General features: G+C 37.2%; 1 protein-coding gene across 1 annotated transcript in view; it reads right to left on the bottom strand.

The window, feature by feature from the left end:
* The window catches only part of exd (PBX homeobox extradenticle), a 68,385-nt gene that overhangs the window by 17,229 nt on the left and 36,880 nt on the right, over window positions 1-14,276 (bottom strand). Inside the window, exons 4-5 of the mRNA XM_089104680.1 lie at window positions 6,824-7,077; window positions 4,792-4,982 (exon numbers count right to left, since the gene is read on the bottom strand). Coding sequence (XP_088960806.1) covers window positions 4,792-4,982; window positions 6,824-7,077 — 445 coding nt within the window. The remainder of the gene's footprint in view (window positions 1-4,791; window positions 4,983-6,823; window positions 7,078-14,276) is intronic.

The following is a 14,276-nucleotide window of genomic DNA, read 5'->3' as shown; positions in this document are numbered from 1 at the left end:
CCTATTATTTGAAATACGGTCAGTCAGCCGGGTACCCATAACCATCCTTAAGCAATTTCTCTGGAAAACATCTAGCAAATCTTCATCCGCTTTTCGGAGCGTCCATGCTTCAGAGCCTTATTTGACCACTGTCATCACTGTAGCTTCTAATATTTTAATCTTGGTTTGCAGACTTATCTTCCTATTCTTTCAAACTTTTTTTTACTGTGAAAAAACACCCTGAACCGTTGCTATTCTGTTTTTAGCATCTTCACTGCTCCCACCATCTCTACTACTAATACCACAAAGATAAGTGAAGCTGCCGACCTGATCAATCTTTTCACTACCCAACATCACCTTTTCATCTTCACTTATTCCTAGCCTTAGTGACTTAGTCTTCCTATCATTAATTTTCAAACCAATACTAGCACCCTGAACTCGCAAAACCTCTAAAACTTCATTTATTTTGCTCAAACTTTCATCTAGGATGCTTAAATCATCAGAATAATCCAAGTCCAGGAGACTTTTTCCTCTCCATTTGATTCCGTGGTCTCCCATTGCCTTTCCTGTGCTCCTTAAGACGAAGTCCATCAAAATAATCAATATAAAGGGGGATAGGGCACAAACCTACTTAACTCCTGATTAAATACAAAACAAGCTGCTAACCTCATTTCCTACCTTAACCGCAGCAGTGTTATTCTCGTACATAGCACTAATCACTTTAATGCATTTGTCTGGTATACCATACAAGGTTAAAACCTTTACTAAAGCTCCTCTATCAACAGAATCGAACGCTTGCTCATAATCTATAAAACTAAGGACCAAAGGTATTTGACAACTCAGGCACTTCTCAATTATTAACCTAAGAGTGAAAATTTGGTCGACGCATCCTCTACCTTTTCTAAAACCCCACTGTTCTTGTCTTAAAACTTTGTCTACGGCTTCTCTCAGTCTGAAAAGTATCATATTGCTAAGCAATTTGCTACATACAGAGACCACACTAATGCCTCGATAATTACCACACTCACTTTTATTACCTTCCTTATAAAGTGGCTTAATTAATGTTTTCCTAAAATCGTTAGGTACTTCCCCTTTTTCAAAAATCATATTCATAATCTTCAGTAACTTATTTCTAACCTCAGAGCCACCATATTTAAGAAACTCATTTACCACCCTATCAGCACCTGCAGCCGTTTTATTCTTTAATCTTTTTAGTACTGTTGCTAATTTCTCACCACAAAACAAATCTTCCTTCACATCCAAGGTACCACAAACTTTTCCATTTTCCTCTATATTTTTTCCTGCAACTCTATCTCGGTTAAATAAATTCTCAAAATATTTGGCCCATCTCGCTATAGCTTTTTCCTTATCGCTAATTGCCACCCTATTCCTATCTTTAACTGGGACAAGTCCGGATTGACTACTACCTCTCAATTTGTTAACGTGCCAGTACAATATTTTACTATTATGCCGTCTAGCTGCAATTTCTAAATCCTCGGCAATTTTATCCATGGCCTCCACTTCACACCTCCTTAGTTCATATTTCAATGCTTTCTCCACTTTCTTTACAATTCTTTTGTTTTCATGCGATCTATCACTCAGATAATTCTTGTACAAGTCCTTTCTCCTTTCTATTAAACATAAAGCTTTTTCACTAATATTCTTAGCTGCAGTTCTAGCTTTCTTCCCTAATACACCTTCAGCAACTTCACAAATTATTTTTCTTAGTTTTTGCTAAGAATCATTCAAGAACATTCCTTTTTTTTAGATTGCACAAACATCAAGGTTATATATAACTCGGCACAAGGATTCATTTTTCCGAATTCTCAACAAAATACCAAAAGCAACCTGTTCATAAAAGTTAGCTGAAAAAATATATTTTTAAAAGAACATTGCAAGTGGTAATAAACAGATTTTGTTTTGGTCAACAGCTCTGGCCATTCCTCTTCAAATAAAATAAGACACAAAAACCAATTTCGGGTATAAACTACCTTTCAGACACATCTCCCTTGTTGTTTATACTAAAGTTGACACAGACACTTTCGAGGGTTTTGAAGTTTTATAAGAACAGGCAGCACAGATGCTGGCTAGGAACCATGCACAAATTTGGGACGTCTCGTTGCTTATTTTTTGCTACATCATTCATGGGATTCTCAACGACGTGCCTGCCATCAGTTACAGGATGCAAATTGTATTGCGGTAGCAACGCTCTGGTTTCATCAAGGTAATTTGTCACTTTTTTAATGCCGTCAATTTCAGGTGACTGCGAGAAAGTGGTAAGGGTCTAACCTCCGTAGATTTTACAGAAAGTGTGGACCTCTAGCCAGTTTGATGGATACGATACAATATTTTGGGAAGCATAATTTTTGACTGGAACCGAAAAGGACGATTTTCACTTGTCCTTGGGCCTGCAGTATGAGAGTAGAAAAAGAGTTCAAGTCTACGCCAGATAGGACTATGTTAAGTTGTCCCCCCGAGCTTATATTTGTTCAAGCCAAGTTTTTTTTTTATTCCGAGTGGAGAGCTTCATTTAAGCAGGCAAGCTAATAGTCAGCAGTTTCAAATTAAAGTTAGACCAAAGTCTAAACAGTGCTTAAGATACAAGGTGATTCCTTGTCCTCCCCCCCGCCAAAATATTTTTTTTTTAGAGTCTTCAATAGAAAAATTTACAGCTCCCAAAAAGGAGCATTTTCACAGAGCACTGAGTTCGAATTCAGTCGCTCCAACCGGCTACAGGGCCTAGAATCTAATTCCAGAGATGAGAATATGCAATAGCATTCCAATAACAATTTAAAGAAGAAGAAGAAGAAAGGGACATTTTTCCACTGGCCTAAAAGTGCTGCCATCTACTTTACCAGCCAATTCTGTTTGTGATTAGGTTCAGTTTGCTAGATTATTTTCTGTGCTGGGATTGAGGTAGAGGAATATTATCACATTTGTCACCTAAACTTTAATATTTACCTCGTTGCTATAAAAATTAGAGATTCTTCGTTGTCCCTTTCTTAGTAGCACTGTTAGATGGTTGACCCATAGCCATGGGTTCAAAATCAACTTCTGAACTAAAAAACATACCATTTTTTTGTATTTCTGATCAATACTCCTTGGAGACATGAGGAATGTGTATTGTATTAGTTTTGTTTGTTTTGTTTTTTTTTTGTACAAAAAATTGTTCATATATACACCCAATAAAAATATCAAGAAACAAAGAACTTCTTTTTTGTGGTACACCAGGAAAAAAATATGAAAAAAGAGTAGCCTATGCTCAAAACAAGCTAAAAACTTGATTAGTTGCAAAATCTTAGCCCTTCCGTCACCCCCTTGCCTTCCATCTTAACTTTTTGGCAAAAAGGTAGGCATTTGCACCATTTAAAACAAGGATCGTGCAAGAATTTTCAATTTGTATGGTTGAAGAGTCAAATATACAAATGATGAAATAGTTCTGAAATAGCACTTTCGTGCAACAGATGGCAAAGCTACTAGCAAGTGATATCGAAAAAATTGGCTTACAGCAATTAGTTCTACTTTTTGAACATCTCTCTCTCTCACATACACACACACACACGCACACGTGTCGAAATAGAATCTGTTTGTTTGTTTTTTTCAATTTGCCAAAAACGGTGCAATTGCCAAAAACTACCACCACAGTAAGTTCCTAAAATGCTAAAATTGCCCAAATTTGCGTCCTATGCAACGATTTTCAGTGCTACAGTAAAAAAAAAAATACCACGCGCATTATCCATTCAAGTATATACTTGGAAAAGTTTTAGGTCACAAAACTAATAAAAATGTAGAAAAAAGCAGATAACTAAGTATGAATTTAAAAGCTTTTTTAAAATGTAAAAAAAATTCACAATATAGTTTAACCTTTTAAAAATTCATATAACTTTAACAAAACCGTCTTGTTTCTCATCAGAATATCCAGTAAACTCAATACACTTTTGGAAGCTTGGCCCAAAATGTCAAGTCTTTGATCATACTAGGTCACATCTAAGCCCTCGTCAACCTATTAATTTTTGTTTTAGTTCATCATCATTAGCCAAATGTCTAGCCTCGAGATCGAAATAAATTTATAACTGGGAGAAAAAGATAAAGATAAGAAAAAGATAAAAATAAAAAAGGGAAAAAAAGATAAAAAGATAAAAAAAAGAAAAAGATAAAAATATAATAAAGATAAAAAAGGAAAAAGATAAAACTCACTGATTGACTCATCTCCCACATGAAGGATTTCATTAAATTTGAGTTTGTGTGGCAAAATAAGATTTGTATTGTCCTACAGAAGGAAAAATAATTTTTGCCATGTCGTCTTGGCCTTGTAGTGACGTGTGCATAGTTCACACTGAATTTATACCCCAGACACAAAATTTCCTTCTTGATAACACCTGTATGAGGCTGGAGCAGGGTGATATAATGAATTATTCACATTAATATGCAAAAGGTCCTCCTACGAGCGAGTTTATCAAGTATCTTCACATAAGAAGGTCACAAAACATAAAATCCCCCCATCCCTTTCTTTTTTTTATACATTGGTAAGTTCTCATTACAAAATTATCGTGAACTATCTTCAACAATATCGAACAACTTACAGAAAGACAATAGACAGTTAATCTACTACTTTGGAAAATATATGGAAATTAGTATATAAATAATTAAAGTTTCATCAAGTATCATAATTTTACCTAGAAACGGTAAATGGTGCCTTCTTTGTCTTCACTCTTCTTGATTTCTTCGTTTCCATTGCTCACATTAGCAAGTTTTTATTGTAGAGTTAAAGAATAAAAGAAAACCAAAAAACAAGATCAACAACCTACAAACCTTGCATCAAGAAAGCGTGATCTTAAAATCATCACAGCCTCACAAGTAGACTGTTTAAGTTGCATTTGAATCGATGAAAACTTCTTGTGGATGATTTGAACCATCCTTTCAATTTCCTTGGGAGTAATTGGTCGGGTTCTTGACTGTTCACGAAGCAGATTCATCACATGCGTCGTAAACTCATTGCAAGCCTTTAAAAGGAATGCATTAAATGAATTAATAGGCTTAAGAAATGTGCATGGTTTATAACTTATCATGTCTGAGTTCTCAACTTTAGAAATAAAGTGGCTGGAAGGAAAGTCTTGTCATGTTATAAATTGTTCACTTTTTTTGTTTAAATTAATTCATCCCCATACCCTTTATTAAAAAGAGTCCTGTTTTGTTTCCATAAAAAAAAATAAAAGTAAAATAAAAAATAGGGATCATGAATCAAGATCATCAGATTTTTACCCTTAATTTTTTGTCTGAAGTAGTGTTCCTTGGTTCCGTAATTATAATTGAGCCACCTGCGTAAATAAATCCTAATTCCCAAAAATGCTTATTGTCCAAAACGCTTAGGTAGCCCGGAGGCATTACAATTTAGTCACTCCTTCTCCAATACAAAATTTAAATTCCCCACCTGCCCCCTCTCCCAAGCCAAAATTAAGGTCCATTTGAAACTCATCCTAACACTTGATGTAAGTTTCAACAGAACACAAAGCCGTTTGAGGGCAAATACCGTCTTCTAATTTACTCAGGTACGCATGTTGTTTCCAAAACCTACACTAAGAATCTTGTCCCAGTAAACAGCCTCAAAAAGCTCCTAGCTGAAAAGACAATAGACTTAATTGCTTTTTCTACAAAAGCCTACCTGTGAAAAATCGGTAATCTCATGATTTAGGGTCATTGCCCTTCCGCTGTTGGGTTGACAGGTGATGCATACTTATTGAATCTCATGATGTTTCTGAATTAAATGGTTATCTCAAAATTTTGATCCAGTACCATGGGGGTTGTGGGGAGGGGCAGGGTAGAAGGAAAGGGCATGGTAGAGATGTTGGTTGTCTCAAATCACTTTTGTCCTACAGAGCGGTTTTAAAGCTTTCACTTCCCAACCAAATGAGCCCTTCTATGTTTCTTCGACAACCCTTCATAGGAATTGACTGCGGAAACCCTTCGTTGGGTCTCGTTTTAGAGAGAGCCAAAACATTTTTCGATTTTTATTCTGCATAGGATTCCTCTTAGCCAAAGAACTTGAGGATAGAAGTTTCAAGCCACTTGGGCAAAAAAATTCTTTGCCCTCTTTGGGCCCTGTTTTCTTTCGGAGCGGGACGACATTTTTGTACACTAAATTACTCGTGGCCCATTGAATTTTGGCAATTTACGACTATAAGTGTCAAAGTGATCAGGGGCAAAAGACCATGTTGGCACCCTCTTTTCCTGACCCACAAAACAAACCCTGAAAGTTTTGAGAGAGTCAAATCTCCAGCATCAAACAAGCCCTCTTTTTCCGTTAAAAGACCCAGTGAACAACTGACGATTTGCATTATTTACAACCCTTGCCTTGGGGGCTATGGGGATCAAATTATCTCCAGAGGCATATTTATCAGAACTTCTAGCTATTATTAACAAAATTACTATCTGAAAATTTCACGGTTATGTATTGCAAGGCTACTGCGTGGGGGGGGGTAGCAAAAAAGGGCACAGGAGAGGAGGGGTAGGGCCATTCAAAAATATTGCTGGAAATAGAAGCCTAAATAATTTTGAACAAAACTAATGAACCATTTTTTTAAGCTTTTTTTGACGACCAATCTCTAAAAAGCATTTATTCTCCCTCTTTCAACTAACAAGGTCAATTTATTTTTAATTTAGCTTAATTTAATTTATATCTAACTATTATGGGTTTTTAAGCAATTTTCAACTTCCCTCTCTGAACATCCCTAACAATTTTGCGCCATAAGTACGACAAATACCAGATCATTTTTTTTATTTTAAAAGGGCACGGAGAAACCTTTCCATTTGGAAATTTTACTTTTACTGTGCGAGGTTAGATTACCTGTTCATATTTTTCCAGCTCTTGGTGGTAGATCTGTCGGATTTGAGCAAGCTTAGCTCTATAGTCTGAATGCTCAATGGCAGACTCAGTCATTCCGCCCCCTGGGCTAGCAACTGCAGCTGAGGCATTAGCAGCTGCTCCAGCACCGCCACCTTTTTCTGGGCCAGCAACTCCTTCAGCAATTAGCATGTTGTCTAGCCTCATCAACTGCGGATCGGGTGGTTCTTCTTCTTGGGTGTTACGGAGACTTAAAACTAGAAAAAGGGAATAGAAATTGCAGCAAGGATTTTTAAAAATATTTCAAATAAGGAAGGTATGCTACCTGGCAACTCAGTAAAGCCAGATTCCGATCATTAAGTCTTGATAAATGTCCACTATAAAAACAGATCTGGCACAAAAATGTAAATAGAAATATATCGTCGCTACAACAAAATTTAAAATATGTATTATTCAACACAATGTAGTTGTTGGCTCTGGTCACCTACAGAGAAGTTAGCGATCAGGGTTGCCACCTTGACCTGGAAGAATTTATTAAATCGGAGAGGAAAAATTTACTAGATCGCATCTGTTTTTACTAAATGCTGAAAATTTTTTTTTTGCGCGTGCGACTACGCCACACGCGCAATATATATATATATATATATATATATATATAATATATATATATATATATATATATATATATATATATATATATATATATATATATATATATATATATATATATATATATATATATATATATATATATATATATATATATATATATATATATATATATATATATATATATATATAATGTTACATTTCTACTTACTTTTAATTTCTCTCAGCAGGCTCTTTTTTCTCAATAAAAATTTTCAAGCGGAGGAGATTCACCTAATCACCTTGGGTGGTTGGCTTTTGTTTTGATTCCAATAGATTCCCAATCATCACAAATCCAAGTGTCATTATAGCTTCATTTTTAGTTGGTAAGATTTGATACACAGAAAGCTGATTTTTTCTACCTTTAGACGTCGGAAGTGAAGTGTCCGTTGTTTATGAAAAAAGGTGACTGATTGTCTGTCTCTTTAAGAGACAAACAAGCAAAATTTTAAATTGTAAAACAGACAAGCAAAAATTGTAAATTGTCATATATTTACGATAATTTTTTTCCCTGAATTCATGGAAAATAAAAAAAAGTTTTGTTTACTATAAATCATGACTTTTTACTAGTTTTTACTAGATCTCGGGAAATTTACTAGATCCTCTAAATTTAATAGATTTTTTTTTTTTTTACTAGATCTAGTAAAATCCTACTGACGGTGGCAACCCTGTTAGCGATCCCACCTGCAGAGCTTGAGCAAGGCTTGCGCAACGTGGTGCCAGCTTCATATCCTTTTGAGGTTGAGCTTCATATCCTAATGAATGAATAATACAAGGTCATTATTCATTCATTAATTTAAGAAACGTTGCTGCCTCTGGGTAACTCTTGTCTTTCGCATGGGTCAGCCACTCACGTTGCATGTAATTATGTTATATATAACTCTATGATTCTAATCAAGGAGGCAATCTTGAACCACTCTCAAGATCATACCTAATTTTCCACGTATAAAAAGACTAATGTACGGTATAGGGGGACTCAAAACGACCTCCAGTATTCATCAGAATTCATTCCTTAGTTTTAAGAACAAAAGTCACTTATCTTTGAAACACCCTATCAAATGCACTCTTGTTTTGCCTCTTTCCTCTTTTTTCTCATGTTAAATTGTTACATGCTAATTGTAGGGCATATGTTTGATATGCCCTACAATTAGCTCTGTACATTTCTAGCGACATATATCTTCAACGAGTTTTCTAGATGCAATGATTTAAGTCACCCGGCATTTGCACTACCCTAGTGTATGATGTGGACTTCACTCTCAGCTACGGTAGTCATCTCCTTCTCCTTCAAGAAATTTTGAACAAAAATCGTCAAGGAATAATACTTTGACTTTCTTATAGCGTTAAAGGGTGATTTTGTTCTTTGGAACAACAGTGAGGGAAAGTGTACGAAAAACATTTCCAACGAATGACAGAAATAATCAAGGCAAGACAAAGATCAATTTCTTGGCTGGTTTGTCAAATTTCACGGACTACTTGATGATGCACAACAGGATCTGCACGGATCAAAATAAACAAGGTTTACAGTTCACCAGGGCCGTATCCGGGGGGGGGGGGGTTTATCCGGTTTGACCCCCCCCCCCTAAATTGTTTACCGAGTCAAAAATTAGTAAAAAAAAAAAAATGCCTGTAAAGACAAAACTTTATCAGAAAAAAAAATATGCTCCCACACTAAATCCTATTGCATTTTGTGGGTAAACGGTTGTACAATCGCTTACACAATTAGGTAACCCCATGTTCACCTGACCTTCAAGGTCCTAATTTACTATGCCTAATCTACTATCCTAATTTACTATGCAAGGTCAGACCTTGCATAATAAATTAGAATTAATGGGCGCTCGAGGTAAATGTTATAAGAGGGTGCAAGATTGTCAGCTCAGTTCAGTTCAGTTCGATTTCGGACTTGGATAAGAGAAGAGCGATTTTCAACATGAAGATTATGTGTGACATTACGTCGTTTTTCGCGCCCAAGCGGAACAGGGATGTTTCTGACAGTGGCGTTAGCGGGACGTCTGCGGAGCATTCATCTACACCTGTGGATCTGGAGGGCACTGAAACCATCGTTGAAGCTTCTGAATCACACACACTGGAACCAACCACGATGCAACATGCACCTGCACGAACTCAGTCTTTTTCGTTGTTTGCAACTAACTTCGGTCATTTTGTCAACAAATCCTCCAGTCTTGATGCAAATCCTAAAATGCGTTTGCTGAAGAGCCCTTGGACTCCAGATATCTCCTACATTTTTCCAGTATCCGGAAAACGGAAGCTGAAGTTTCAGTTAACTTAGCTCGTTCATTTCAGTTGGTTGTTCTACTCTCCGTCTGAGGACGCTACTTTTCGCAGATTTTGCATTCTGTTATTGTCAGAGACATCTGGCAAAGCCTGCCATTAGCGCTTGGGGAATCTAATCACCAAACCATTCAGGAACTGGAAGGATGCGATTGAGTGCTTCACAGCTCATCAATAAGCAGATTATTATATAAAGTGCCCCATATCGGCTAAAGACTTCGTTTTTGTCTCGGAGAAAAGGCTGGACAATATCCTGCACCAACTAGGCGAGGAAAGCGCAGGTTCAAGAAAATCGCCAGAAGTTGCAACCAATTGTTGAGACAGTGATATTTTGTGAGCGGCAACAGATTGCCCTTCTTGGTACCAACGATTCCGGCCTCATTTCGGTCTCAGATCCAGAACCCTCTCACAATGATGGCAACTTCCAAGCACTACTGCGGCTGAGGGCGAGACACGGTGACGATGTTCTGAAGAACCATCTTCTTTCTGAGGACGGAAATGCTTGAATATAACGGAAATGCAGAAACGTCTGCAAAAGCGGCGTAGTTGCTGGACACGATGAGCCAGTCGCAATTTGTTGTGTGTCTCCGTGCGGTCAAAGGGCTTTTCTGCCTTACACTTCCACTGTGCAAGACCCTTCAGTCAGTTGACTGTGATTTGGATGCTGCATAGAGGCACGCGGAAACTGTCCTTTCAAAAACAAAGGAAATGCGAGGAAATGCTGCTACTGCTTTCACATTTATTTTCGACAAAGCTCAGCGTTTTGCCAGTGACTTAGAACTGGAGATGACTCGTCCAAGGACAAGAGGTGGCCGGAGTATGCATGCAGACGATCCAGACCTTCTCAACTACTATAGTACCTATTCCTTTCCTGAACCACTTCACTTCCGAGCATAAACAACGATTTGAGCTTCACCAAAAACTGCTGTCAAATCTCAGCGTCCTTTCTCTTGCCAAAATTGTTTCTGTCGATCTGAAGGCATTAAACTTGGATTCATTGGTTGAATTGTATTGCGATATTCTTCCCGAACCAGACTGTCTGAAGCAAGAGATTGAACTATGGCGCATCAAGTGTGAGAATGTTCCGGTATCAGAGAGGCCTACTTGTGCTGTGTCTTCGCTTCAGGCATGCGACACCACCTTTTTTCCAAATGTTTTTCTTCTTTTGGCTCTTCTTGCGACGTAACCTGTTAGCACTGCTACTCCGGAAAGAAGTTTATCAACGCTCAGAAGGCTGAAAACCTGGCTGAGAAACTCAACAGGAGAAGAACAACTGAGTGGCTTAGCCCTCCTTGCAGTCCATAGGGACGTTGACATGTTGACATCTGACGTCATCGACATTTTTGCAGGCCTGGAGTTCGTTTTATAGATATTGGCTGCAAGGTAAAAAAAAATAAAAAATAAAAAATATATAGACTACTTCTACTATCTGGCTTCTCTTTGCGTTAACTGTTTTTGCTGTCTCCAAAAAAAAAAAAAAATATTATTTGTAGTTTTAACTGTAGGTAAATACTTGTCTGATTTCTGCGTTACTAAAAAAAAAGCACCTTAAAGATACGAAAGTATGCCTAGTGGACGCGTCTTCGATCGCAAGGGGCGGACCACAGTTCATATAATTATCCAGTAAGCTTATCGCAGATCATTTCTGGTCTTCGTTCTCGGTGCGAACAAAAAGCTCCTCCCACTTCTTTCTGCATTAGCGGGTTAGTCTGTTTCCGATTGTTTCCAACAAAGTGCATTATTCGTAATAACGGGTTTCCACTTGTTTCCGATTAGATCACAGTCTGACTTGTCTACCCGTGAAAAGATCTGATGCCGCCTATGTTTCTATCTGCAAAAACGTTCTCTGGAGCACTCGCACCTTGGTCCGGGTTTTTATAATGGGTGAGATAGGGAAAGATCATACTGGATAATTATATAAACTGTGGGGCGGACTAACGGTTTCGAGCTAACATAATGCTGCTCGAGGCTGTTATACAAAGTCCACGGGAAAAAATCAGGTACCCCCCCCCCGAAAAAAATCCTGGATACGGCCCTGCAGTTCGCCTGTCATAATCCTAGTTTCAAAAAGATCTTAAAAGTATACTATAATAAAAGAAATCGACGCTTTTCACTTTTTAAGTTCTAAAAAAAAAAAAAATTAACAAAAAAATTATATCTTCCTCTTTTTTTCAATCGCAAATCAATGTGGCAAACAGACAGAACGGAAGCTATGAGATTATATGAGAAAGCTGGGTATATTTTTTAATACCCAGTAGGCTAAGCCTTAATGTCCAAAACTTTCCCTGCTCATTAACAGCTCATTAATCATCTTTAAGAGTTGAAAAAACAGTTTGAAGAGCCATTTTTTTAGTTTACACATTTCGAGCCAATTGTTTTCTTCTGTATCAATCCTTTTATTTGACAAAAAAAGTATTAGAAATGGCCGCATGTATTGAAGACTCTGTTCAAGGTAAGAAAGAAGAACTAGAGTTATAAATTTTTGACCTTAAGAATGATATTTTCAAAAATATTTAATATCAGGGGGCTTTTAGAATACCGTGGACAGAGAAACGTTCCAATTGTTGAAAAAAGCGGCATACAATATTCAATAATTTTTTGGTTTGCCATATTAATGCGAATCATTATTTTCAATCATGAACTTAATAAAATCAAGATATAGAATCACCGATGACCATCTTTATGATTGTTTGCTAACAGGATTATCATAACACTATCCTAGTTATGAGGCGCTGGGCAATGATACGCAATGCCAAAGATCACACTGACACGTTTTTGCTTACGTTTTGTAAATAAATTTCCCTGAGAGTATATAATTTAAATAATAATTTTATTATTTGAAAAAATTTTGTTTATCAATAATATATTATTAAATTATGAATATAAGAGAATAAATTATAGGAATGAGAATTTATGGAAGGAGTTTGTCGATTAAAAATAGGTGGTGCCCGTCACCCGGCCGATATTTTAGAATGTGCTCTAGAGTACAAATAAGTTGGGAACCTTTGCTCTACTCCGTTTCAAGATATTGTTGATACATTTTTTTTGACAACCTGCATGCACACTGTGTGTTGCATGCTCGATTTAGTTGTTTAACACTGTGTGTCGATTTTCTTGGACACTATCCTCAACCTTCCCTGAAAGCTTCACCTAATACCCTTAGCCTTTTTATACCCCAAGGATCAAATATGTCCTCTTTTCCCAATAACAAACAGTATATGTAAACAATGGGCGAATCACATCGCTTACAGCCCTTATCCAAAGGACTTTAGGGGGTAAGATCATCCTCAGAGGCATAGTTATTGAACCTTTCAACTAGGGCCCGACCAATATATTAGCCGGCCTATATTATCGTTCCAATATGGGGTCAAGTGTCATTATCGGATATCGAAAAAAAATACGGGAAATCGGCCATTTTTTTTCTTTGCACAACTTAGAAGATGGCGTGAGATTTCCTCAGGTAATTTTTGCTTGTCCAGTCCTTGGGGTCGGAGCCACCAGCTAAGTCCAGGTGAAGTCAAAGTATATTTGTTGTCAATACTTATCAATACATACCTATTGAAGCAATATTCTAAATATATAGTAATTTCAAGAACATACAACTAGAGAAGTTGCTCTTGTTTGTCTCCTGGATCACAGATACAAGCACTGATCTCTAAATCATAAGGCAGTCGTTGGAAGTCAGACATTGGAAGAAACATAATAAGTCACTGCAACAGAAGAGGAGGAAAAACCAAAACGAAGGAGAAAAGGCGCAGCAAGTTTGATTGACTGTCTGTTTGATAACATGCTTGCAATTTCAACAAGTGAGGAAGAAGAGTCCGCAGATAATATTGATCAGCAACTGAAAAGATGCATGAGTGAGACTGTCATTGACAGCAAAAAAACTGTCCGTCACAGTGGTGGTAAAGTAACAGCAGTCGTTTCAGGAGACCGGTACAACATGTTTGGAAGTATCTCTGCTGTCCGCCCTCTTCTATCCCAAGCGAAAGGGTTTTCAGCGCAGTTGGGAACATTTATGATGACAAACGAAGGTCTCTGAAACGAAGACATAAATGCTGAAAAGTTGTGATTTCTGCATTACAACTTGCCTTAGTTGGACTGGACTTATTAAGCACTGTCCAGACTTGAACTTTATTGGTTTAATTGTTTTTCTAAATCGTTTCTAAATAAATAATTTTTGCATTATTTGGAATTCACAGTGAATTATTGAAGCTGTTCTTTGGCCTGTAATAGATAAGGGAGGAACATGCGAGTATGAACATGGGCAGAAAACGCAAGGTAAGGTATTTTTTCCGGAGAGGAATTTATCGGCCAATTTTATCCGTATCGTATCGTTACGATACGGATACATCGATACCGGATCCCAAAAATCCATATTGATCGGGCTCTACTTTCAACTATGCTTAACAAAATGGCTATCTCAAAATTTTCATTAGATTTCTTTGGGGAAATAAGGGGCGTGGGGTGAGGGCTGCTTGCCCTCCAATCACCTTTGACTCTTAAAAAGAGCACTAAA

Source organism: Artemia sp. Qi Xiang Cuo, chromosome 18 (genome assembly GCF_049724085.1).
Source record: "Artemia sp. Qi Xiang Cuo chromosome 18, ASM4972408v1, whole genome shotgun sequence".
Lineage (NCBI taxonomy): Eukaryota > Metazoa > Arthropoda > Branchiopoda > Anostraca > Artemiidae > Artemia > Artemia sp. Qi Xiang Cuo.
Note: the sequence above shows the minus strand (reverse complement) of the source record. Positions and strands in the feature narration are given on the sequence as shown.